We start from the raw sequence: 23,887 nt of genomic DNA on the forward strand, positions 1-23,887 counted from the left end.
TGCATATGGCTGGCTATCAGTCCAAATATAGAAATTATGTATTGTTGTCTGCCAAGAGCATCTCCTCCTGATGAAAAAGCCCCCCCGCCCCCCATTTAAACAATCCTATCCTATATGATCTATTTATACTACTAAAAGGGCAATATGCTAATTATAATAGATCGGGTCAACCAGCATCTTCTGGATGTCCGACTTCCTTCTGGACAAAGCCATGGTGGTGGGGACTGAGGCAGAGGCTGTTAGGGGTGATCAGGTCAGTAGGGTAGGGCAGTTAGGGGCAATCAGGCTGGCAGGCAGAGAGGTTAGGGGTGGTCAGACAGGAAGGCAGAGAGGTTAGAGGCAATCAGGCAGAGGCAGTTAGGGGCAATCAGTCCCAGATAATAAGAAGGATGTCCAACCACTAGATTAGGCCCGATCCCACAGGGTCCCTGATTGGAGAGGGTGCAGGTTGGTCTGAGGGAATGCCGCCTCCCCACCCTCATTCACAAATTCGTGCAGCAGGCCACTAGTCTATTAAATAAAAGCCCAGAGACCCTTATGGTGGAATGACCAGAATGACTTGTCATGTGATACGCACTGACCATCAGGGAGCAGATACTCAATGCAGGAGCTGCTCCCTGATGGTCAGTGTGCTCCCACAGTGGGAGTGCTGCTCAGCCAGAAGCTGGGCTCATGGCTAGCGAGTGCAGCGGCAGTGGCGGGAGTCTCTCCCACATCTGCTAAGAAGTAGCGAGCTAAGTGGTAAGGAGCGAGTAGGCAGGCAGTAAGGAGCAAGCAGTGGGCAGTTAGGAGTGAGCAGGTGGTTGGTTAGGAGCAAGGAGTCCCAGATTGCAACAGGACACAGGCCAAGCTGAGGGACTCCCCTCACCCCCCCCCCCCCCCAAATTTCGTGCATTGGGCCTCTAGTATACTGATAAGAAAATGAACAAAATGCCAATTTATCATTAAGGGATCAGAAGGAAGGGTAGTGTTCTAGGGACTTGGAGATACTAAATAAGAATATGTAACAGGTGAGAAAGGTTAAATAATTTTCATAAAATTCCTTTAAACTGCTTTAAAAATCACTTTCTCCAAATAGTATTCACTCTATAATTTCTAGCAAGGAGGAAACCAACTGATAAGAAAACAAGAGGATTTGGGATACCTGGAATATATCGTTGATGTCTACAGGAAGAGCAAGACCAATATAGTCATCTGAGCTCCCATACGTCGCACTGGACACCATGGACCTCACTGAGGAGGATCGCTGCAGGGTATTTTGGTTAATAGGACTCAATAAATCTTCTTTATCTAACGAAGCATAACTTAAAGCTTTCATGAACCTATAATACCATAAAAATCACTTGCATTAGTGTTCTGATTTATAATATTAGCCATTAGAAAATTTATTTTCACATATTCACAAAAAATAAGTAGCTAATAGCTAGTCAAATACTAAACAGGGCCATCTTATTTACTGAGAACATATAAATACTTGAAGATATTTAGCTGTTATAAATTGATAGGAAAAAGGTTATCAGTAATGTTGACTGTTATCAAAAACAATATTATGGTCCTCCAGATATAAACTCTTTTTAATATTATTTTTATGAAAATAAGAATAATTTCTCATCTTTTTTTGAATGGTAATTATTTCAATGCTTTATCAACATAAAATTCATGTAGCACAGCAGACACAAAATAGCAAAATTGGTATCATTTGTAATTACAATATAGCCTTATATGAAATAATATTTCCTCAATGTATTCCTTACAAGTGATTCCATTAACAAATATGGCCTACTGATATGTACCTCTCTCAGATTCTTATTCATGCAAAAGACATGCTAAAATATTTACTAGGGATCTGCTTTGTATCGATTCATGCTATCCATTATACCACAGGTATCAGTATCCTACTCTTCTACTTTTTTAAAGAAAATGAACAAAAGAAAAATGTTCTCAGCCTGGATCCCAAGGCATTATTTTAAAGTAAATTTATAGTTATCGTCACTGTTTTCATTGTCTCTGAATTAACCAAATAGGAAGACTAATACCAACCCGATTTTTTTCCTCCATGGAACCGGTACAAAGTAAATTCTCAATACAGTATGAAGTATAAATGAAATACTTGATGAACATGAGCTCTGCTATGCCTTCACGCCTTTGCATAAGCTGTTCCTGTTTCTCTTGACTGCTTATTCTCATTTTTATTATTTCTCTCCCAAGAAATATCTTCTCACCTATTCATTCTTTATGCCAATGACTTGGCATTTTACTCTAGGAAATTTCCAAATCTTCTCCTGTTCTTACAGAGAATTCTATTTAATAAAGATGAAATATGCAAATTGACCATATGCTGTTACAGATGACAGCACTAATGGTCACAAGATGGTGGCGCCCAGTCCCCTTAGCCGTGCCGGAGTCCCCCAGTCCTTTCAGTCCCACTGGAAGTGGGGAGGGTTGCAGGTGCGCAGTGCGGCCAGATGTGCCCTCAGCCCTCCAGCCTCCCAGGGTTGGCCCCAGGCACAGGCAAGCCTTGGATGGCGGCTGCCCAGCCGCCCAGGGCCGCCCGAGGCTCAGATAACCAGGGCCGGCCGACTGAGGCTTGCGCTGCTGGCAGTGGCAGAGGTGTGATGAGGGCGTCGCCTTGCCCTCCCGTCCGTCCCTGAGGGCTCCCGGACTATGAGAGAGGGCAGGCTGGGCTGAGGGACACCTCCTTCAGTGCATGAATTTTCATGTACTGGGCTTCTAGTATAGAAAATAAGATCCTAAGAACCCAGAGTGGTTAGAGAATAAGCAACTTGGGATAAATGTCTTTCTGGTTTATTTTTTGAATATGTAAGCACTACAACTTTTTATCTATGCTTTATTCAACTTGGATAGAAATGCTTGCTTCAATAAGATACAATGAACCTAAACAGTCAGTTCAGAGTTAACAGAACTCGCGTCACTGTTGACCTATAAGATGGTGGTTCTCCTAGTACTCATTTTGTGGCACTGTGTTCCTTACTGCCTCTGGCTGAATGCTACCAGGCTGCAGTGGTCTTTGACATTTTCTGGTAGTAAGTATTAAAGTTTCCTCTTCTGCCACCAATTTTATCAGCTGACCTTTCCTGTTACAGTGTGCCTCAATAGAAACTTCTAGTTGTTGTTTCTATGGGCCTGAAAACCAGACATACTAGCTGTTTGAATAAATATTAACAAACTTTGAATGTAAGTCAGAGGCACCTCCTTGGAATAAAATTCATGAACATTTACTGCTTAGGTTTATACTGGTGAGCTGTTGAGAGGTTTTCTGGCTCTGTTCTGAATTGATGAGGTTGCCAAAGCCAGTGTGTTCCAGGTAAATGAGCCACTACTGCATAATTTATGAAATTCTACAAGAGATATAATTATGTGCTATCAAGAACTCCATCTACTAAATATATTAGCATTACTGAAACAAAACTGCTTAATAACAACTTCTTAATGTGATTAATATTTTGGTTATATAAGAATTAAATGGATTATATTAAAAAATGATTACTGCCGAAACTGGTCTGGCTCAGTGGATAGAACGTTGGCCTGAGGACTGAAAGGTCCCAGGTTCGATTCCGGTCAAGGGCATGTACCTTGGTTGTGACTACATCCCCAGTAGGGGATGTGCAGAAGGCAGCTGGTCGATGTCTCTCTCATCAATGTTTCTAGCTCTCTATCTCTCTCCCTTCCTCTCTGTAAAAAAAATCAATAAAATATATTTTTAAAAAAATGATTACCAACGCTGATAATGACAGCTAATTTTTATTGGCAACTTAATATATGCCAGGTAATATTCTTAATACTTAACAATTCTTAAATAAATGCAATTGAATAATCTGAAACTAAAAAAGTTTTATAAGTATTTGGCCCAACAAAAATAGGTAAATAAATTTTTGCAATAATGAAATTTAACACTGCACACCTAAACTATTTACTTTCACCAGCTTGCTATATAATCTTTAGATATGACATAGAAATCCTCTAAATGTTCTTGAGCACAGGCGAGTTGTTATTGCTGAATCCTGAAAGGCCAAGTAATTTTTTATGTAAATTAGGTTCCGACTTGATAATACCAGCTACTTAAACTGAAAATAATTCCCCTAAAATTTTCAGTTATTTAAAAAAGAAGAGGTCAACTTTTGGAGCCTTAAATTGACCTACCTGAAAAAGTTGTTTGTTATTGTAGGTCTTAAGCTCCTGATTCCCCCGACATGCTTCTTTTTAAAATCGATCCTTGCAGAAGCGAGAATAAAAAAAAAAAAGCTTGTGACTTGTTTGTCCTTGAAAAGCATGTATGTTTACTTTCAGGGCCTAAATGAGTCTCTTTTCCCCCCTCGCAGCTGCAAGAATCCATTTCAAATCATATCGGGTAACTAGGAGCTTACAGCCTACCATAGTAAACAATGGTAATAGGTCAGTTTGGAGGCTTTTATGTAGAAGTAAAACCTAACCAGTGCTTTCCATTTAAGTCTGTTACAATGCAACCATTACTGTTCATTTTTAAATGCATATTTACTCACCTGCTTGGTGTTAACCTGGACTCGAAGCTGTTGGCCTTCATGGTGATGGTATCAGTAAACAGCACATCTTTTGCTGGAGATGCCAAAGCTTCAGAATGAGACAGAGATGGATGCATCCTTTGTTGCTGTAACCTTTTCAGCGTAGCGTAGCCAAAGGCATCTCTGGAACTTGTGTAACTGAAGTTACAGTCTGCTAGACTTTTAATCGTAGCGATAGAGGGTGCTTTAAGGGACTGTGCTCTTCTGGGAAGTGTATGAGAAGAACCCGGAGGCACCAGGGATACTGAGTTTGACTTGGAGAGAGATAGATGGTTAGACTGTGGCGTCAAATAGTGGCTCGTCTTAACAGTTTTAGTACTTACCACAGTACTCATACTTCCACAGTCTGTGTCCACAGTCGTAGCATCCACACCGACTGTCTCTCGGGAAGGGCTTGAGCTCATTGAACTTATGCCACTTGTTGTAGTGTCTGTATTGAAACTTTGGCTACGCATCTTCATATGCGAGCTCGTTGAACTTTCCACAACTAATCTCTCTCGGCTTGTGTTTTCTCTGTGATTCTCTGTACCAAGACCCTTAGTGAATTTTAAGTCGTTCTCTCCAATACTTGGAGTACTGCCAGTGTCTTCTATGTGCCTATTCCCCACAAATGAAGTTTCTAATTGTAATGTTTTCTGTACTGTGGATATGGGTGCAAAATCATCACTCTGAATGAAGTCAACACTGGGGTCCGTAAGCGTTCTGATCCGCCTGTTGCTTGTCTTGTTTTCAGATGACAGTTTCCCTCCTTTTGGATCACTGCTACTACGATGTTTTTTATTAGGCAAAGTAAGAGAATTTAGAATACGGTTCTTCACAAGTTTGCTAGACCCAAAGAAAGGAAATGAATTTTTATCCTTTACAGGTCCAGGCCGATCAAAAAAGGATGGCTCTGCGTCCTCACTGATGTCAAGGAAGAACGTACTAGTGGAGCTGCTGCCAAACCGGTCGTCCTCCATTATGAACATACCTGCAACCAAAGGACTGATTAATAAAAGTACATAAAAATGACAAGCAAAGTAGTGGTACCGAGTAGTGACATGTTTCAGAAAATTGATTTTTAACAGTTGAAAAAGGAAAACATTGTCAAAAATGAAGGGTTAAATTTATCTCTTCCCTCAAAAATGAACATGTGAATATATCCATTAACACAAATATTATGAGTGAATAATAGCTGTATCTGAAAAATGAATTTAAAAAAGTATGTAAATGAAGAAGGCTGGCAAATACACATTTATTTAGTAGATTACATGACAACCAAAAAAGCGGAATGGTTCTTCTGGCATGTGGCTTATTATTTTGCCGGAAGCCAGTTCCAGCATGTCATAATTGCTAAAGTTTCATCAAAAGGTTGATGGAACTTGGGGACTCATCAAGGGCTGAGTCACATATGTTATCACCTGTTGGGAACAGCTGAAGGCATTTCCCTAAACCTGAAAAGGATGCATAAAATCATTGCTTGTTGCCAGACAGCTCAGGGCATCTTAATCTACATGTTACTGCTTCCTCTTGGCCAAACACTTCTCCAATCTGACAATGGATTTGTGTATTAAACCCTGGCCTTTGAAGTGTATATCTACCTCACCTTAGAACAAATCCTATCTAATAAAGACGAAATATGCAAATTGACCATAACTCAGACATGACAAAGATGGAGGTGCCCAGAGCTAAAAAGGAGGGAATATGCAAATTGACACGGCAAGACAAGAGCCAGAAGGCAGCTCTGGCTCAAGTACAGGCAGAAAAGCGGCTCCGGGCTGGAGCAAAGGTGGTGCCAGCAGGCAGAAGGCAGGCCTATTCCTGCACAAATCTTTGTGCTTCGAGCCTCTAGTTGTGTTAATAAAAAGTAAGGGGTCCTACGAAGAAAAGAACTTGGTTCCTTTAGCTAAGTCTTCTCTGACTCCCTATAATGCCTTTCAAAATTATGTTTCGTCTCTGGACTCTTGATTAATTTACACACAGCCCCTGCTCCAGATTGCTGAACCCTTGTAGATGCTGGATCAAGACCCCAGTGTTATTTAACTCTGAAAGTAGGATTTTTCCAAAGGCTATTGAGAAAAAGGAAGGGGAGAAAATAATGTAGGTTGTGACTATACACTGTTGTGAAAAGATATGCATTCTTCAAGAGGCTACTATTGCAATATTCCCTTAGAAAAAAGTAAATTAGAAATGGAACAAATACACAGATTTTGATATTCAAATACAAATGTTAACTGGCTAACTTATATTTATAGGAATATGTCACAATACTCACTTGATGGTGCAGACTCACTCTCACTGTTATGTCTAGAGCTGGTTGACTCTGAATTCAAACTCAAGGTGCTTGGGATAGATGAGAGTTCATTACAGAGCTGATCCACATCATCTGGAACCACTGGCCACAGATGTTTGCGACTGTGCCTTACAGCATCCCAGTTGTGACATTTTAGAATATCACAGCCTTGTTTGGTTTTGGCTATGAGTCCAAGCACATACACGCAGGTCCTATATGTAAAAGATGTAGTAATAACAGTTTAATTCCAAACTGAGATTTCCTAAAGCTATCACAAAGCATTAGTTGGCTATGTGTACATCCTATTTTTCTTCAAAAGCCATTAAAAACTGTTGAGCTTGTGGAAAAATGTATTAAAATGAGTTAGGGGTAAATTAGAAGCAACAAATAACATAAAAACTTCCCTCATAAAAATACTAATTATAATGAAATAATTAACAAGAATATAATGCAATAAAAAAACACCTATATTAGCTTTTCTGACATAAATTTGAAATATCTGGATAACTGGACCACTGGGATATTAGGCACACACTACACTTCACTGTTTATTTGCAAGGTAAACTGTAATGAGGAAAACAGAATAGTAATATAACAAGGAGCTCCTTAAGGTGCTTAACTTAATGCATTTAAAAATCTATCATTAGGACTCCCAGTGAATTAACAGTTCTAATGAACTACTTTGAATCAGTGAAATGCTCTTCCCTTAAACCAATTAGTGAAGAACAATTTATAATAATAAAAGTATAATATGCTAATTAGACTGGACGTCCTTCCATATGAAGCAGGGGCTGTGAGGGAAGCCCGGGTCCCAGGTGCCAGAGGGACGCTGGTGCAAGCAGTGGGGGAAGGAAGGCCTACTCTTGCATGCATTTCGTGCATCGGACCTCTTGCATATCATACACTAGAAAGACTTCTGAGTTGAATGATGGAAAGTTCTTACCCTCTGATAGAAAGAACCTCACACTGTTTTGCAAGTTTTAGTATATCTGGAATCACATTTTCTTCCTGCAGCAAATTGAGACCCCAATTTGATGAGCCAATATTTCCCTGAAAGAAAAGAATTCACTTATATCCAATTTAATACAAGAGATTTGGAAAGCAAGCCCTAGCTGGTTTGGTTCAGTGGATAGAATGCTAGACTGTGGAATTAAGGGTTCTGGGTTTGATTCTGATCAAGGGCACATGCTTGGGTTGTGGGCTCAGTCCCCGGTAGGAAGCATGCAAGAGGCAGCTGATCAATGATTCTTCCTCATCAATGATGTTTCTATCTCTCTCTCCCTCTCCCTTCCTCTCTGAAATCAATAAAAATATATTTTAAAAAAGAAAGATTTGGAAAGATAGAAAAAAGAGAAAAATTTCATCTGATCTATGAGGAAAAACATGTGAAATAAACCTCAAATAAAAAACTTTAGGAATTAATGTTTGATTTCCCTTAACAAGAGAACTAATAGTTTAGTCATCTATTTTCCAGCTAAAATTTAATATTGGCCATAGAATATAACGTTCCATATAAAATAATTTTTATTTATAATTAATGGGAAAATTATAAAAATAAAACATTATGAAAATTTTATAGAAGTGTTTATTACAAACCAAGGCCCAAAGAGATGCTTTCAGTTTTTTAATTTCTTCCCATTTATCTAAATCTGGTGCACGAACGCTGTGACAGAGCTCTGAAATAACATTCTGGAGAAAGGAAAACAAAACAAAACACCCACGTAAGAAACAATTGTTTTCAATGTATTTTCTTATTACGTCTGAAAACCTATTTAAGGTTTGTCTTCAGTAAACCTTGCATATTTAAAATTCTAAAATAATTTTATGTAAAATTTCTTAAGAAAAAGCATGGACTTTCAGCTAATATTCTAGAATTAACATACATTAGCCATGTGGAATTGATACTTAGTATTACAAAAACGTTAATCATAATTATCATTATTTTAAATAGAAAATTAATTTAAAAAATTAATTTAAAAAAATTTATAATACTATATAGATGATAGTACACTGAGCCAACCATTTACTTTGGTGCTCACCAAAGATAATGAAATCTGTCATCAGATTCAGTTTAATTTCCCAATAAAAGGAATGAAGAAACTCATTTCTTTAGAATGTTTTTACTAAGACAATATCCCCCAAAACACTATAAAGAAAAAACTCAGATCTTCACTGGTTACAGATTTTATGTGACAAATTAGATTTGCAAAAGGTGACACATAAATCAAGGAATTGTGTGCAATATGTCTAAGGATTATGAACACAGATTACCTGAATCCATTACAAGATGGACACTTTAAGAGCAATAATGCCACCGACCTTAATTTTGAAAAATTTTTGCAAAAATAATACTTAATAATGCTAAGATTTTTTCCCTACTTTGTAGCTACTTAAATAAGCAGACTGTGTTTTTACCTGTACTTCCAACAAATGACAGCCTGTTTTGTGGTGTACCAGTTGTCCGTAAAGGTGTACAGGCAGGTAGACATGAGGACGCTGTAATCTAGTATAATAAAGATTATTAATATATCTATTGGTTCATTTAAAATATGCTAATTAAAACAATTACTAATAACAGTGTACTAGTATTAGACAGATATAATTATTAGATATAGCTCCCCAGCATAAATAAAAATATGGAGGTGGAAAGGCATGATTACTTCTCTAGAAAAATAATAGTTTATCTGGTCTCAAAGTAATAGTAAGAGAGTTGAGAATGGAAAGATAGACTAGTAATGGTAAGGACATGAAGGGAATTTGAATGCTTTATATATAAGGGTATTCTCAGTATGCTAGGAATGCCACTGGAATTTTTGAGCAATCAATGCCATCCTGTAAGAACATTTTTGTCAGTATAAGAAATAGAATATCCAAATACTCGGAAAATTTTAGAAATTAATGTTTACAAAATGGTTTTAAATTTTATATTTGAAGACCAGTAATAAATTATTCCATTAACTGATGGTACCTTTGGTTACTCCGACGAACATAGTTATCACCATCAATTGGCTTCCGATAAGTAGTAAGTGCTTCATTAAGTTGTTCCTCAATCAAATCAACATATTTTGAATTATATTCCTAGAAGATAATATTGTTTTAATTGTATATAGTTTTATAAATTCACTAAATTTATGTTAGATACCTAGGTAAATCTTAAGAGCATAAACATGAAAAAAATAAATATCTGTTTAAGAAATTTAAGACATTTTTGAAAAGGGTAGAACAAAGTACTATAAATGTAAATGTTGTAGCATACCCAAAATATTTTCGCTTATACTCCTCTGACCCCATTTTCAATCAATGGGGTACACACTAGTAAGTTAATAATTTTTTAATCTTATTTCAATCCTTTCCCCATTAAAAAATAGCTTAATATTAAACACTGAAGATATTCACTAGAAATTTTAAAAAGAAAATTAACTGAGTTCTATTGTTTTAACAATTTTTGATAAGAAATAAATATCTTTCCCCACTGATGTAAATCAGGTTAAAAGTAAAAAATGTTTTCAACTTAAACATTTAGTCAATCACATTGCCATCTTTACTGCAAAAGATCTTCACTTCAAAGTGCTTAAAAAAATTGGTAGAACCTCTTTAGAAGCAATTTAACAGTATTTATCAAAAATTTAAATTCACATATATTTTAACTCCATCATTATGTTTTTAGAACTTTATCCAATAGACATACTTACAAAAGTATGGAAAGATATACAGGGTATTCCCCAAAACTGTACACACACTGTAACAGCTGATAGCTCAATTTTGAAACTGAAATGTATTTTAATAAACACATTTACTGTCTTTATCATACAAAGTATGTGGGTACATTTTGGGGGGACACCTGACATATACAAGAATATTCAGCAAACACTGTTCACAAAAACTAAAACACTAGTAACAATTTAAATACCCATCAATACCAGAGTGGTTATAAAAACAGATAACCCTGGCTGATATGGCTCAGGTGACTGGAGTGCATGGAAGGGTCTAGGTTCAATCCTTGGTCAAGGCATGTAAAGAAGGCAACCAATTGATGTTTCTCTCTCACACTGACGTTTTTCTCTCTAAAACCAATAAAAACATACCCTCAGGTGAAGATTTTAAAAAGTTAAGGTACATTCATATAGTAATATATTATGTAGGCCCTGAAATGAACTAAATTTAAATAGAATATACACAAAATCAATAGTTCAACATCAAATAACTGTAGCTTAAAAAAGGATAAATACAAACACAAATAATTACATATAATTTAAGATCTGATTTCACACAAAATTTGAATATTTAACATCTTTAGTTTCAAAATATTGATGATATAATAAAAACCTCCAAGTTCACCAATCTTTCCTCCAAGTTAATACATACAAATGGAACCTTATTCAATAGAAAGTTACCTTGTGCCACTTTTCCAATTGTTTTGCTACATAACCCCTTTCATTCAGATAGGAAAACCCTTTGGGAATGGAAAGAAATCTGAAAATGAAAACAATTGATAGTTTAACATTGAATCTGACTGACAAAACACGTTAAAGGCTAAAATATGTCAAACAAAAACATGTTTAGGAACAGCTCCTACCTAAAACAAAAAGGTCAATTATTATTGATTGTAACTTCAAATACAAGTACATTTTCACAATCTTTGTAAAAAATACATGAATCTAATCACACTAGAGAAAATATCGTGAAATGCATGAGACACAGAATGTAAAAGAAACACTAAAGATTTAAAGGGTGTCCAAGGTCCTAAAGTAGCCCCTCTCACACGCTTACAGCTGAACTCCTTTTAGGTTGGAATCCAGCTTTGACATATACCACCAGAGAACACAAAGAAAACAGAACTACAAGAAAGACTGATTTAAAACTTACCTCAGAAGGAGAAGCAAACCTTTGTCCCCAAGGTGGGATAAAGCTGGCTTCATCTGAATAAGAGCATGAAGATTGGCCTAAAATAAATAATAAGGCAAATTGAAAAATCGCATAGTATATTCTCTATTTTTAAAACACCTATAATATACACATTATAATTTCATAGTTTGTATTAAAATTGATGTCTGCATATATTATTAGAAAACAATGAAGCATCACCTTGTCTTCACAGGCTTCATCGAGGATATCAAGAGCTTCAGAAGAAATTGTTTTGTTTTTATCATGCAGCTGGGTCACTAGTAATTCAATTCCCCAGTTATTGAAGAATTCAACATTAGCTCTCAATAATACTCTTAAATGTTTGGTTGCATACAGCCTACAGGCCTGTAGAGACAAATGAAAACATTTTTTAACAAAACCCACAGACTTCACCACGAAGAGCCTCTCTGACTTTGTTTTGGGACAGTTCTGCTACTTGAAAAGGGCAAAAAAACTGGAATTGATTATCTAGTTCTTGTATGAATATTTTTTCAGCGCTAGTAAAATACTTCTGTTCCCATCTAGCTGCTTTTTCCCTTTAAAAATATGAATACTGGATAGAGTTCTTTGGAAGAACTAAAATTTTACAGTAAGCTCAAATTCCATCCCATATCCTTTCAATTTATAATTAATCTTAAAGTTTAAAAAGGAATTAACTGACTAAAGTCTGTGAATCAATAAAGTATCTGGTTATTTAAAAAACAAACAAACAACCATATCACTGTCTGTTACACTCACGTCAGTGGCTGCAGTTAGGATCTTGGAGAGGATGACTCTGGCCAGCCCGTCTCTGCTGTAATCCAAGCTGGAAACAGTCAGTTTTAGCAGGTGATCTTGGTTTTTCAAGGAGCAAAGATTAAGGAGACTAAAACAAACAAACACACAACCCAGAATAAAAATAATGAAGTTTATTAGAAATTATTGTATCAATTTGTTAATTCACTAAACATTTTTAAATTCCTAATATGAACAGGCTTTTCTAAAAGAAATCATTTAGTGACAAGTGAAAACAGAACGGGGAGATGCTCACCACTGAAATACGCTGCATTTTTCCAGCATTTTGACTCCATGAGGGTGGCAAGAAAGTGTTCCAATAAATAAAAAGTAGTGTTGACTAAGGGTAGTCAGTAAGCCATTATTTTGAAGACTTCTTTCAGGTTTCATTCCAGAGGAGGCATTGAGCCACTGAACAATATCTTTTACTAGATCTTCTAAGTACCCCTGCCCATCCTAAAAGCAAATACATTGTGACACTTAGAAAAGCAGTTAGTACCCATAATTAGAACAATTAACTTTAATCAAGTCCAAAAAATTTAATAATGATGAAGTTACAAATAATAGATTATCAATGGCCTGAGTACCTTATTGTTTTTAATAGAAAATGTAACATTGTTGTACTTAATCCCATTAAATACAATGCTACATGAAGATGGTGTTATTTTCCATTTTACAAGGAGTAAACCAGTTTTTCTAGAAGGCAAATTACTTGCCCAAAGTCACAAAACTAGCAGGATTCAAATTTAGGTCTGTGCTCATTCCCTATGTGTCTAAATAGTTTATGCATATTCAGAAGTAAAAGGGAACAAATACAATAAAAACATTTGCTCTGGAAAATATTCAAAGTGCTTATTACCTCTTCGGACTCAAGAAGAAATTCTGTAAACTGGCAGCCCACGACCGTAAGCTGCTTCGACTTGGCAAAACCCAGGTCCAGGTTGGCATATAACTTACTGCTGGGCTTGTAAAAGTAAAGTAGTCTTCGTACAAATCTAAGATCAAAATGAAATTAGCAGCCAATAAACCAAGCAATTATTTTAGAATCTTAACCATAACTTATGAAATACTAGGTTTTGAATGTTTTATGTCTAAATCATTGGGTGATGGGCACATATGCAATACCCAGAACTTGTAACAGAAACCCACACCTGCAACCTGTATGTTCATGTTGACCAATGTTACCCCACCAATTTAATGAATAAAAAAGCAAGCAAACAGACCACTGAGGTAAATGACAATTTAACAAGCACATTTGGTACATTATTCACACACACACCCCAAAAAACAACCCCCAAAACCCTTTATTTTAAAGAATATCTTTGTAGAATAAGGACTTTATAGTGAGATGCCTGAAAGAAATTGGGAAAAGGAAGGTGCTAGCAGGAAAAATGCAGATATATAGCATGGCTAGAAGATAAGGTTGGATAAACAGCCACCTGGACATGAATTTTCTTCTATGGTATTTTATGAAGAACTTTGTACGATGGCTCTATAAATTAATCTTATACTAGGTAATTTTAAGTATGTTATCACACTGGTTTTGTCTCCTCCCGCCACCCCCCCACACACACACAATTAGGCAAAAAGCCAAGTATAAAAGCTGCAAGTAAATTTTAGGTTACTGAAGTTATAAAGCAATGAACATAATTTCTGATGTTTCAATGTTCTTATTTTCAACATTACATTCTAAGCTTTCATTTAATTTAGTTCAACTAATTTCATTCACTATAATCTAATCTAATCTATGTGCCAGTTACAGAAGTGGGAGAAACAGTTAATGAGACATCTCTGTTCTCAGGGAGTATAAAAAATTAGTGCTATGCTTCTTTATTCCAATGTGGTTTATATAGTCTACATATTTCACATATTTTAATGCAAATATTAAATTAAAATCACAATTAAAAAACATGAAGTAAAGGCCCCCTTTACTTCTCCAAGAAGATTAGTGGCTGGTTACCCACCTCAGAGGCAGTAAAACGCAAGGCAGTGCTAGAGAAGAGCACAGGAGCTGAAGTGCTGAATTTGCTATGACATGAGTGTGTCTTGGGGAAGGTGTGGAGTATTAACCTAATTAAGGGGAGTGTAAAGAGGACGAAGAAGGGCTAACCCTCCAAAGGCAGATGGGAACAGAAGTGAAATATTAATAATGGCCCTCATTTTGGGAGGGAAACATTGTATGTCCTTATTATGCCATTTCATACATTAGGATTAAGATTACTACATTGTTGATATTATCCAATTTGAGAAACTTTTATATTAAGTACTTCATTTGCTCTAAAACTAAAACCACAATGTAAATAACTAGAAAAAAAATTAGCTCTAGCTGATTTGGCTCAATGGATAGAGCATCAGCCTGTGGACTGAAAGGTCCCAGGTTTGATTCCAGTCAAGGGCACACGCCTGGATTGCAGGCTTGATCCCCAGTAGGGGGCATGCAAGAGGCAGCCAATCAATGATTCTCTCTCATCATTAATGTTTCTCTTTCTCTTTCTCTCTCTCTCTCTCTCTCTCTCTCTCTCTCTCTCTCTCTCTCTCTCTCTCTCTCTCCTCCCTTCCTCTCTAAAATCAATAAAATATGTTAAAAAAAAAAAAAGGAAATTAACTGATGCTTTCTGGTTATAAGACTATGTACGGATAAAAATGTATAAAAAAATGGCCCCGGATTAACATTTTTTCCACTTTATGATGGGGGAAGGGGGTATACACATTCGGTAGAAACTGTACTTTAAATTTTGAATTGTGAACTTTCCCCAGGCTGGTGATACATGGTACAATACTCTCTCCTGAGGCTGGGCAGTGGCAGCAAGCTGCTGCTCCTCGGCAGGTATGTGATCATGAAGGTAAACAACCAATACTCTACAGTACACTGTGCTGCCAGAGTTTTTTTATATATAGTGTTCTGAACACGTTCAAGGTAGGCTAAGCTCTGATGTATGTTCAGTAGGTGTTATAATGCACTCTGGTCTTTCAACTTACGATGGGTTTATAGGCACGTAACTCCATTGGAAGCTGAGGAACATCTGTATGTCTGTGTACAATACAATGTACATATGCATCTTCAAAGCACCAATTATTATTTTACCAAGTAGTAGGTATAATTTAAAGCTAAGTTCTCTACTGTTAAAAGCAAAATAGTTCTTACATACCTATGTAACTGTTCATCTTTATAGTTTCTTAGATTTACATTTGGCCACTAGAAAAACAGAATGTTTACATTATAAAAGTATTTACCAATTACCAAACATATAATTATAATGAATTACAATGAATAATAAAATGAAGACAATCACACTATCACCAAAAAGTATTCCATAATACCTTAAGAATGGTCCCTATAAGATTCCAATTCCATTCGAGATTCTCTTTATGTTGAAGGACTTGGCTATCTCTAAGGTTCATTAAAAGAGCCTCCTCTGTATCCTAGAACCATAAGAAATAAGGAAAACTAAGGCAAATTGTCTCACATCAGAAAACTAAGTTTAAAATTTAAAAACAAAAGAAAATATTTTTCATTTTAAAATGAATTATCGAATGTTTTTACTTCTAAAGTTATAAAAACACAACTCTAAACTGCCTAGTCATTATAAAACTTGGAAGCCATCTGGAAATCCATATGTATGAATAAAACTGTATACTAAAACCCAAGCAAGTATGTGATACTTAAGGAAACCAAGTTAAAGATTGTGATTTCTTTTCAGTACCTTAAGAACAAATATATCTTTCTGAACTCTGAGATATTGATCCCGTTTTTGATGTGTTGCAATTGCTTTCTGAATAATGTGATCTAAATGAAGGCTGTAAGGCTTAGGTCCTCGTTTCTTCATTTCATGGAAGCGTTTTAAACAGTTCAAGGCTGCACTGGCTCTCCTAATGAGAAAAAAGATTCAATTAACACTATAGCAAGCTAGCATAATTTTAAAGAGATCACATTTCAGTAAATCATTCTATTAAAACACATAAATTCAAGGATAGAAATGATCACTATAAAGTAAATTATCTAATCAAATTTGGAACCACAAAGAAAAAAAATCAAGAACACTGGAAGACATTAATGGCCATAAAAATTTAAGGCTTTGGGAAAAGCACATTTTCTCATCATGAAACTACTAAAATAAAAGCTGAAAGTTACCCTTTCACATGTAAGCCTACCGTCAGGATCAAAATGGTCCCTAATGTCCCAAGTTTATAATTCAACTTCAGTTTGTTAGTAGTATTTTCGATGACAGAATTAAAATCAATAAATAGAATATTATTTATAGTGAGACCCACATGTATTCTTCTGAATAAAGCCAATTAAACTTTTGAGACTCCTATATAATAAAAGCCTAGGAGGCGTGATACCCTCACACGACATCTTCACAAGATGGCTGGCAGGGGAGGGCAGTGGGTGTGACCAGACCTGCAGGGGAGGGCAGTTGGGTGTGACCAGACCTGCAGCTGAAGGTGACCAGGCTTGCAGTGGAGGGCAGTTGGGGGCAACCAGGCCTGCAGGGGAGGGCAGTTAGGGACTACCAAGCCTGCAGGGGAAGGAAGCTGGGGGTGATCAGGCCTGTAGGAGAGGGCAGCTGGGGGTGACTAGGCCTGCAGGAGAAGGCAGTTGGGGGCAATCGGGCCAGCAGGGGAGCAGTTAGGTGTCAATCAGGCTGACTGGGGAGTGGTTAGGGGTTGATAACACTGGCAGGCAAAAGCAGTTTAGGGGCAATCAGGCAGGCAAGCAGGCAAGCGGTTAGAAGCCAGCAGTCCAGGAGTATGAGAGAGATGTCCGACATTCCCCCCATGCATGAATTTCATGCACTGGGCCTCTAGTGTATTATAAATGTGAACAAAATTTCATAGTTCTCAACAACTATGAAGTACATTTCACTAATATTATATAAAATATGAGGTCCAAATATATAGATGATTGAGGTTGTAACCAGAAAACAAATAAAAAAGATACCCTTGGCCTAGACATAATCTTTACCAAATGAAAAAATTTGCACTAGCACTTCCCAGTCAAGTTTCTTTACCTTGTCTTATTTTATTATTAGCACTGGAATTTCAGCAGAGTTATAGTTTTATCATACTTTTATTTATGGATTCTGTTTGCAATATCTCTTTCAGAGTTTAGCTTACTTCATGCCTATAATAAGGATTTCTAAATTCCAACATTAATTTAACCCCACATATAATATACATTGTTAATTTTTGTGCTTTATTAATTTGAAATAATTTAGATATTTGTTAAATAGCCTGAATTGCTGCTCAAAACATAAAAAAGTCCAAAAAGTCACAACCAATGTTTTGGTGATCTAGTAAAGTCTACGTTCTTGTCCAAGAACATGCTAGAAATATGCTAGAAAAAGTTTGTATTGTGGCCTACAATACAAAGTATTAAATAAAACTATTAATTTCTCCCTTATCTGTAAGGCTTCCCTAAAAGAATTTCCAAGCATACCTCACACACACTACCTTTTAAAAAGAGGAGGTTATCTAAATGGTGGGTATTAAAGGTGACAGGCACAAACTTTGCCAGAGCTCTGATACTTACAGTCTCTTTTCCTTAGGGATATCAAAAGATGCTGCCATATTCATTAGGGTTGGCAGGCAGTGCAAATGATGGCTATGTGAATGAGGAAGAATTGTGTTTGCCTAAAATGAAACATAACATTTTGTGAGAACTGAGAAATATAATATTTTATGTTCTAGATTAGTGGTTGCCAACCGGTGGTCCATGGACCACTAGTGGTCCGTGAGGTCTGAAAGGTTGGCGACCACTGTTCTAGATTATCCACAGATATAAAGCTAAAGACTCTGAAGTTTTGCTCATGAAATTAACTTACTGATTTACTTTCCAATATTTATAATTTTTACCTACTTTCAATGAGAATTTGTAACAAATAGACTCACATTACATTAACAAAACTGTAAGTTTCATAAATTTTTTATTATAATATTAAATTCTAATTTTTAAGTGGTAGATTATTAAACTCAATTCTTAAATGACCTAAAAAACAATGTATCAAAACTTAGATCCAGAGCTATAATGTTACATTAAAAATAATATTTAAAATTTTAGATGCAATATAACTTGAGTTGACTTCTTAAGTTTTAAAAATCATTATCAGCTGAAACCGGTTTGGCTCAATGGATAGAGTGTCGGCTTGGGGACTGAAGGGACCCGGGTTCGATTCCGGTCAAGGGCATGTGCCTTGGTTACGGGCATATCCCCAGTGGGGGGGTGTGCAAGAGGCAGCTGATCGATGGCTCTCTCTCATCGATGTTTCTAACTCTCTATCTCTCTCCCTTCCTCTCTGTACAAAATCAATAAAATATATTTTTTTAAAAAATCATTATCAAAGAAGTTTGCTTCATATTCTGACAGTATTTAAAATAAGAAACTTATTAACTCTTGCTTTCCAAATAAAACTCCCCCACTCAATCTGCTTTTATCAATGAAGATAACTAAATTATTTAAATGTGGAAGTCAAACTATATAAGAATAATAAACAATGAACTAATAACACTGCTATGGTACTCAAAATTACCAGCTTTTATATTTCAAGAGAATCATGGAATTCTGATGTATATGTAAAAGGAACAGATGAAATGTATACAAGTGGTTTCTTTACATAAAAGCAAATAAATCTGGATATTGATATGCTTACAGGAAATATCTTAAGAATTAATAATAATCAAATATGAGAACCTGCAATATTATTTAATTCTTTCATAGATTGGCTAGAGAATAGAGTAGCAAGAAGCTAATAAATAAATGATAAACAAGAAAGTTATCATTCAACTCTTTAGTTCTCTTTACTTCACTCACACAAGCTAGCTGCTATATGGAAACAAACAAACAAACAAACAAACAAACTGGGGTCAGCTGATGTGGCTCAGTTGTTGAGCATCAACCCATGCACCAGGAGGTCACTGGGTCAATTCCCAGTCAGGGCACATGCCAGGATTGCAGACTCGGTCCCCAGCAGGGCTGTGCAGGAGGCAGCTGATTGATGATGTTTCTCTCTCTCATTAATGTTTCTATCTCTTCCTCTTCCTTCCCCTCTCTAAAATCAATAGAAACAAATAAAACAACAACAACTGGGATGTGGGGGTGTTAAAACAACAAAAACAAAAAAATATATTACCAATAACAACAAATAAAATACATAATTTTGGAAGATTTGCATAGGATTTCTTCTTCCTTAATGAGTTGAAAATGGTTCTTTTTATTTATTAATTAAAAGGTGACCTGTAAATGAGAATTCCTATCTTACCATCAAAGTCCTCTCCATTGCTGGGAGAAAGGAATGAATGGTCAGATCACTTTCCTAGCTCCTTTTTTCCAGATGTTACTGATATCACAATATCACGGGGAAAAATAAAAAAAGATTCCCACCCTGTGAACCTCAACCTTCAAGTTGACAGAGAAGACTATGTTCAAACAAGGCAGTTATATTTAGAAATTTTGCAGTTTTCTAAAATTCAGGCACTGAGTACCATATTGCATTCTAGCTGATTGAAGTAATATCTATAGTTTTTTAATTCCTAAAGATAGAAAGTCTTTCTAAGAGCGATTAAGATCTGTAGCACTCAAGTTGTTAATGTTGAAAGTTAGTATAAGCTATTAATGATATGAGGCATACTATTAATATGTAAAAGCTTACCATATGTAAAAGCTCTCCTAAAAGGATGGTAGCTCTAACTGAGATATGGTCATCGCTGTTTGTTATCACTTCAACCAAACCCTTTAAAAATAAAAATAGAAGACCATAATTGCAAAACAGTATACATGAACATATTTATGCATCATGTCTGTTGCTCTGAAAGAATTTTGCTAGTAAAAATAAAATAACTATTTTAATAGTGTTTATAAGTCTTACCTCTAAAAGTCCATTACGAATAAATGCGGAGAGTACCAGTGCCAAATAATTATCCATGAGGTCTGGCCTTAATAAACACAGCACAAAAACAGTTTCACTAATATTCATATGTTACATAATTTATTATAAAAACAGTAATCATAATAAATTTGAACCATTTTGGTATCTAAATTCTACCTGGATCTGGCACGATGAGGAAGAATAGTTTTTGCTTCAGCTGCTACAAAGCCATCTGAGAGCCTCCAACTGTCTTGGAATCTACCTGGATCTAAAATAATTAAAAATAAGTAGTTAAGGAGAAAATTAAACAAGCGTATATAATACCAGCTAGCTAGGCTATAAATAATCTTTTTAAATGTTGGTTAGGAAAAAAAAGACTAAAAAAAACATACAGAAAAAAATGATTTATATAAATGTCCAGAAATCTATTTTGGGACTAGGGTCATTTGTCTAAAATAAGAATTAGATCATATAATTTGAGAATTATATAGGTTTCTTATTGTCTCCTTGTCTTTTCTTGGTCCATATTTTAATTAATTTCACTGCTCATTTGAAGAGCTAGGATGACAGAGAAAAAGCTAAAAATTTCCTATTTTTCGAAATTTATTGGAGGTTTTACTTTTATATTAATTTCATGCCACTGTATAATGCAATAAGAAAAGAAAATTATACTCAATATTTAGTTGAGTACTTTTTCTTTGAGGGCTTGTCTCCATTATGTTGCCATTTCAAAAATTATAACATTTTAATAGATGCAGATGCACCTCGATACTTACCTACACTGAGCAGCGCTTCTATGAACTCTTCAGTCACCACAGGCAGAGGAAGACGAAATATGTCATATAGTACTTCGAGCAGACCTCGCTGCAAGTGAAAATACAGTTCATTAACTTTTATGGAGAAAACAATCTTTGCTTAAAGATGTACTGAATGTTCTATTCAAAAAATAATAAATAAATAAATAAATAAATAAATAACTGATAAAAACAGAATAGGCTATATTACTCTCTACGTGGGTTCATTTTTTGACTTTGGCGGACAAAGAATCCGGAGGATTCTAGTCCAAAAATTCCTTTTCAAAATGGTGTATGGGCCAGGAATTTCTCCGTCAGTCAACCCTCTTCATGTCGAACAGAGAATTTAGGATTTCAAGCCCTTGTTCCTGACCTTCTAGGATGCCTTAGTACCATCCTTATGGACACGGATATTCCCAAACCCAGAATAACTAATGGTCATCTTTCCTTGAGTCAGTGTTACAACTGAAGTCTGTTGAAATGCTTTTTAAAACTTGAGTGAAGCTCTTTCTAGGGACAATGTAGGCTTCCATGTCAATGACATGTCTATCCAAGATGCTCATCATGCACTGTGGCTGGGGACAGCCAAAATGATCCATGAAGCAGCTGGCTTCATAGCTCAGGTGATTATCCTGAACCATCAAGGTCAAATCAGTGCTGGTTAAGCACCTGTGCTGACTGTTTGCAAGTTTGCTGATTAAACCTGTGAGAAGAAGACTGACTGTCATTCTAGGAAGAAGCTGGAATATCGCCCTAAATTACAGAAATCTGTTGGTACTGTCATCATTGCTGTGGTTCCTGGCAAGCCCAGGTGTGTTGAGAGCTCCTCCTCTGGGTCATTTTGCTGCTCAGGATATGAGACAGACAGTTGCTGTGGGTGTATTCAAAGCAGTGGGCCAGAAGGCTGCGGGAGCTGGCAGTCACCAAGTCTGCCAGAGATGGCAGGATCTCAGAAGGCTACCTGAATATTGCCACTAACACCTGACACCCAGTCTTTTTTTTTTTTTTTTTTTTAATGTGGCTATTTTTAAATATATATATTTTATTGATTTTTTACAGAGAGGAAGGGAGAGAGATAAGAGTTAGAAACATCGATGTGAGAGAGTCATAGATCAGCTGCCTCTTGCACACCCTCTACCGGGGATATGCCCGCAACCAAGGTACGTGCCCTTGACCGAAATCGAACCCGGGACCCTTCAGTCCCCAAGCCGACGTTCTATCCATTGAGCCAAACCGGTTTCCGCCTGACACCCAGTCTTAATCAGCATTGGAAGGAAGAACAGTCTCAGAACTGTTGTTTCTACTGACCATGTATGTTTAATAGTTTATTAAAATGATTAATGATAATGCATTGATAACCTTCAGAAGGAAGGGAAAATATTTGTGGACCATTTTTTTCTGAAAGGGGGGGGCTTTAAATTATTTTTAAAATTCTTACTTTTTAATAAAAACCACTTGACTAACCATTTGTCACACAATTTTGAGACCCATAAAACAGTTTATTGAGAGAAAAAACAACACAGAATATATTTCAGAAAACCACTATCAGGCCTATATTAGATAAAAAATAGCTATTAAATGCTTACTAAAAACAAAATTTTATCTCTTCAATAAATCTTTAGTAACTCCATTATACACATGAAGACACAGGTTTAAAGGTTAAAAGTAATATGCCCGCCCAGCAGGCATGGCTCAGTGGTTGAGCATCAACCTATGAACCAGGAGGTCATAGTTTGATTACCAGTCAAGCCCTTAGGGGGCTTGATACCTAGGAGGGGGTGTGCTGAAGGCAGCTGCCAATCAATGATTCTCTCTCATCACTCATCTTTCTCTTTCTCTCTCTCATACACACACACACACACACACACACACACACACACACACACACTCACTCTCTCTCTCTCTCTCTCTCTCTCTCTCTCTCTCTCTCTCTTTCCCTTCTTCTATGATCTATGAAATCAATAAAAATGTTTTTAAAAAGTAATATTCCCAAGGTCATAGAACTGTAAGTAAAACTAGTAGTCAAACCTCAATCAGCCAGACTCCAAAAACTATGTTCCTTCATCACTGCTGAGTAAGAAGACAACTAAACTGCCCCAACCTCTAGATGCCTGCTTCTGGATCTTTCCTCCTCTAACCACATCCATTCCCAACATCACCAGAAATAACCTTTTTACAATTACTTTCCTCTATTAAAAGTCCAAAAAATGAAACAATCAGAATAACTTTTACAAACCCTTATTTCCATATTTGGTATGCAAAGTACTCCAATTAGAGATTGAATCCCAGAGTTTCCAGGTTTACATAAATTAATAATACCTAAAGTATAAAAAGAAAAATATCATTGACTTAAATTTCAAAAAAAAATTAGTAATCTATATTTTCTCTTTGAATTTGGGTTCAAAATTATTTGCTTACATCATCAAAATGGTACTTCTCATGATGTTTGATGTAATGTGAGAGATTACAGATTATGATACAGTCTCATAGATCATACTCTGCACTAATCAGGAAAATGGGTGTTTGCATCTCATGAAGCAACGGTGTTTTGGAGTTCATTTGTTGATCAATTTGGATTTTGAAATATATATATATATATATAAAATAATGTTACAAATATACAAAAGCTTATAACTCATGAACATTACCACAGTGTCTAAATACTATTTAGGAAATTATTTTTGTGAGAAAAATGTTTTCAGAGTTCTAACTTGTGAT

At 36.0% G+C, this 23,887-nt stretch overlaps 1 protein-coding gene across 15 annotated transcripts in view; it reads right to left on the reverse strand.

Annotated features, from left to right (window-relative positions):
* Positions 1 to 23,887, reverse strand: part of RICTOR (RPTOR independent companion of MTOR complex 2) — an 86,932-nt gene that overhangs the window by 11,581 nt on the left and 51,464 nt on the right. For 12 of the 15 annotated variants that reach the window (XM_036410946.2, XM_036410940.2, XM_036410941.2 and 9 more), the window contains 23 exons: positions 23,406 to 23,488; positions 21,152 to 21,239; positions 20,553 to 20,643; positions 20,376 to 20,442; positions 20,160 to 20,240; positions 18,044 to 18,144; positions 16,215 to 16,380; positions 15,832 to 15,933; positions 15,660 to 15,706; positions 13,370 to 13,505; positions 12,767 to 12,966; positions 12,475 to 12,601; positions 11,917 to 12,081; positions 11,698 to 11,774; positions 11,226 to 11,304; positions 9,800 to 9,909; positions 9,247 to 9,334; positions 8,428 to 8,520; positions 7,775 to 7,881; positions 6,814 to 7,043; positions 4,521 to 5,529; positions 4,162 to 4,233; positions 1,145 to 1,322 (listed from right to left, as the gene is read on the reverse strand). In XM_036410946.2, coding sequence (XP_036266839.1) covers positions 1,145 to 1,322; positions 4,162 to 4,233; positions 4,521 to 5,529; positions 6,814 to 7,043; positions 7,775 to 7,881; positions 8,428 to 8,520; positions 9,247 to 9,334; positions 9,800 to 9,909; positions 11,226 to 11,304; positions 11,698 to 11,774; positions 11,917 to 12,081; positions 12,475 to 12,601; positions 12,767 to 12,966; positions 13,370 to 13,505; positions 15,660 to 15,706; positions 15,832 to 15,933; positions 16,215 to 16,380; positions 18,044 to 18,144; positions 20,160 to 20,240; positions 20,376 to 20,442; positions 20,553 to 20,643; positions 21,152 to 21,239; positions 23,406 to 23,488 — 3,497 coding nt within the window. The remainder of the gene's footprint in view (positions 1 to 1,144; positions 1,323 to 4,161; positions 4,234 to 4,520; positions 5,530 to 6,813; positions 7,044 to 7,774; positions 7,882 to 8,427; positions 8,521 to 9,246; positions 9,335 to 9,799; positions 9,910 to 11,225; positions 11,305 to 11,697; positions 11,775 to 11,916; positions 12,082 to 12,474; positions 12,602 to 12,766; positions 12,967 to 13,369; positions 13,506 to 15,659; positions 15,707 to 15,831; positions 15,934 to 16,214; positions 16,381 to 18,043; positions 18,145 to 20,159; positions 20,241 to 20,375; positions 20,443 to 20,552; positions 20,644 to 21,151; positions 21,240 to 23,405; positions 23,489 to 23,887) is intronic. The other 3 variants (XM_036410943.2, XM_036410942.2, XR_004983134.2) reach the window with 3 other exon arrangements.

This window comes from Pipistrellus kuhlii, unplaced genomic scaffold, assembly GCF_014108245.1.
Source record: "Pipistrellus kuhlii isolate mPipKuh1 unplaced genomic scaffold, mPipKuh1.p scaffold_m20_p_4, whole genome shotgun sequence".
In the NCBI taxonomy this organism is placed as follows: Eukaryota; Metazoa; Chordata; class Mammalia; order Chiroptera; family Vespertilionidae; genus Pipistrellus; species Pipistrellus kuhlii.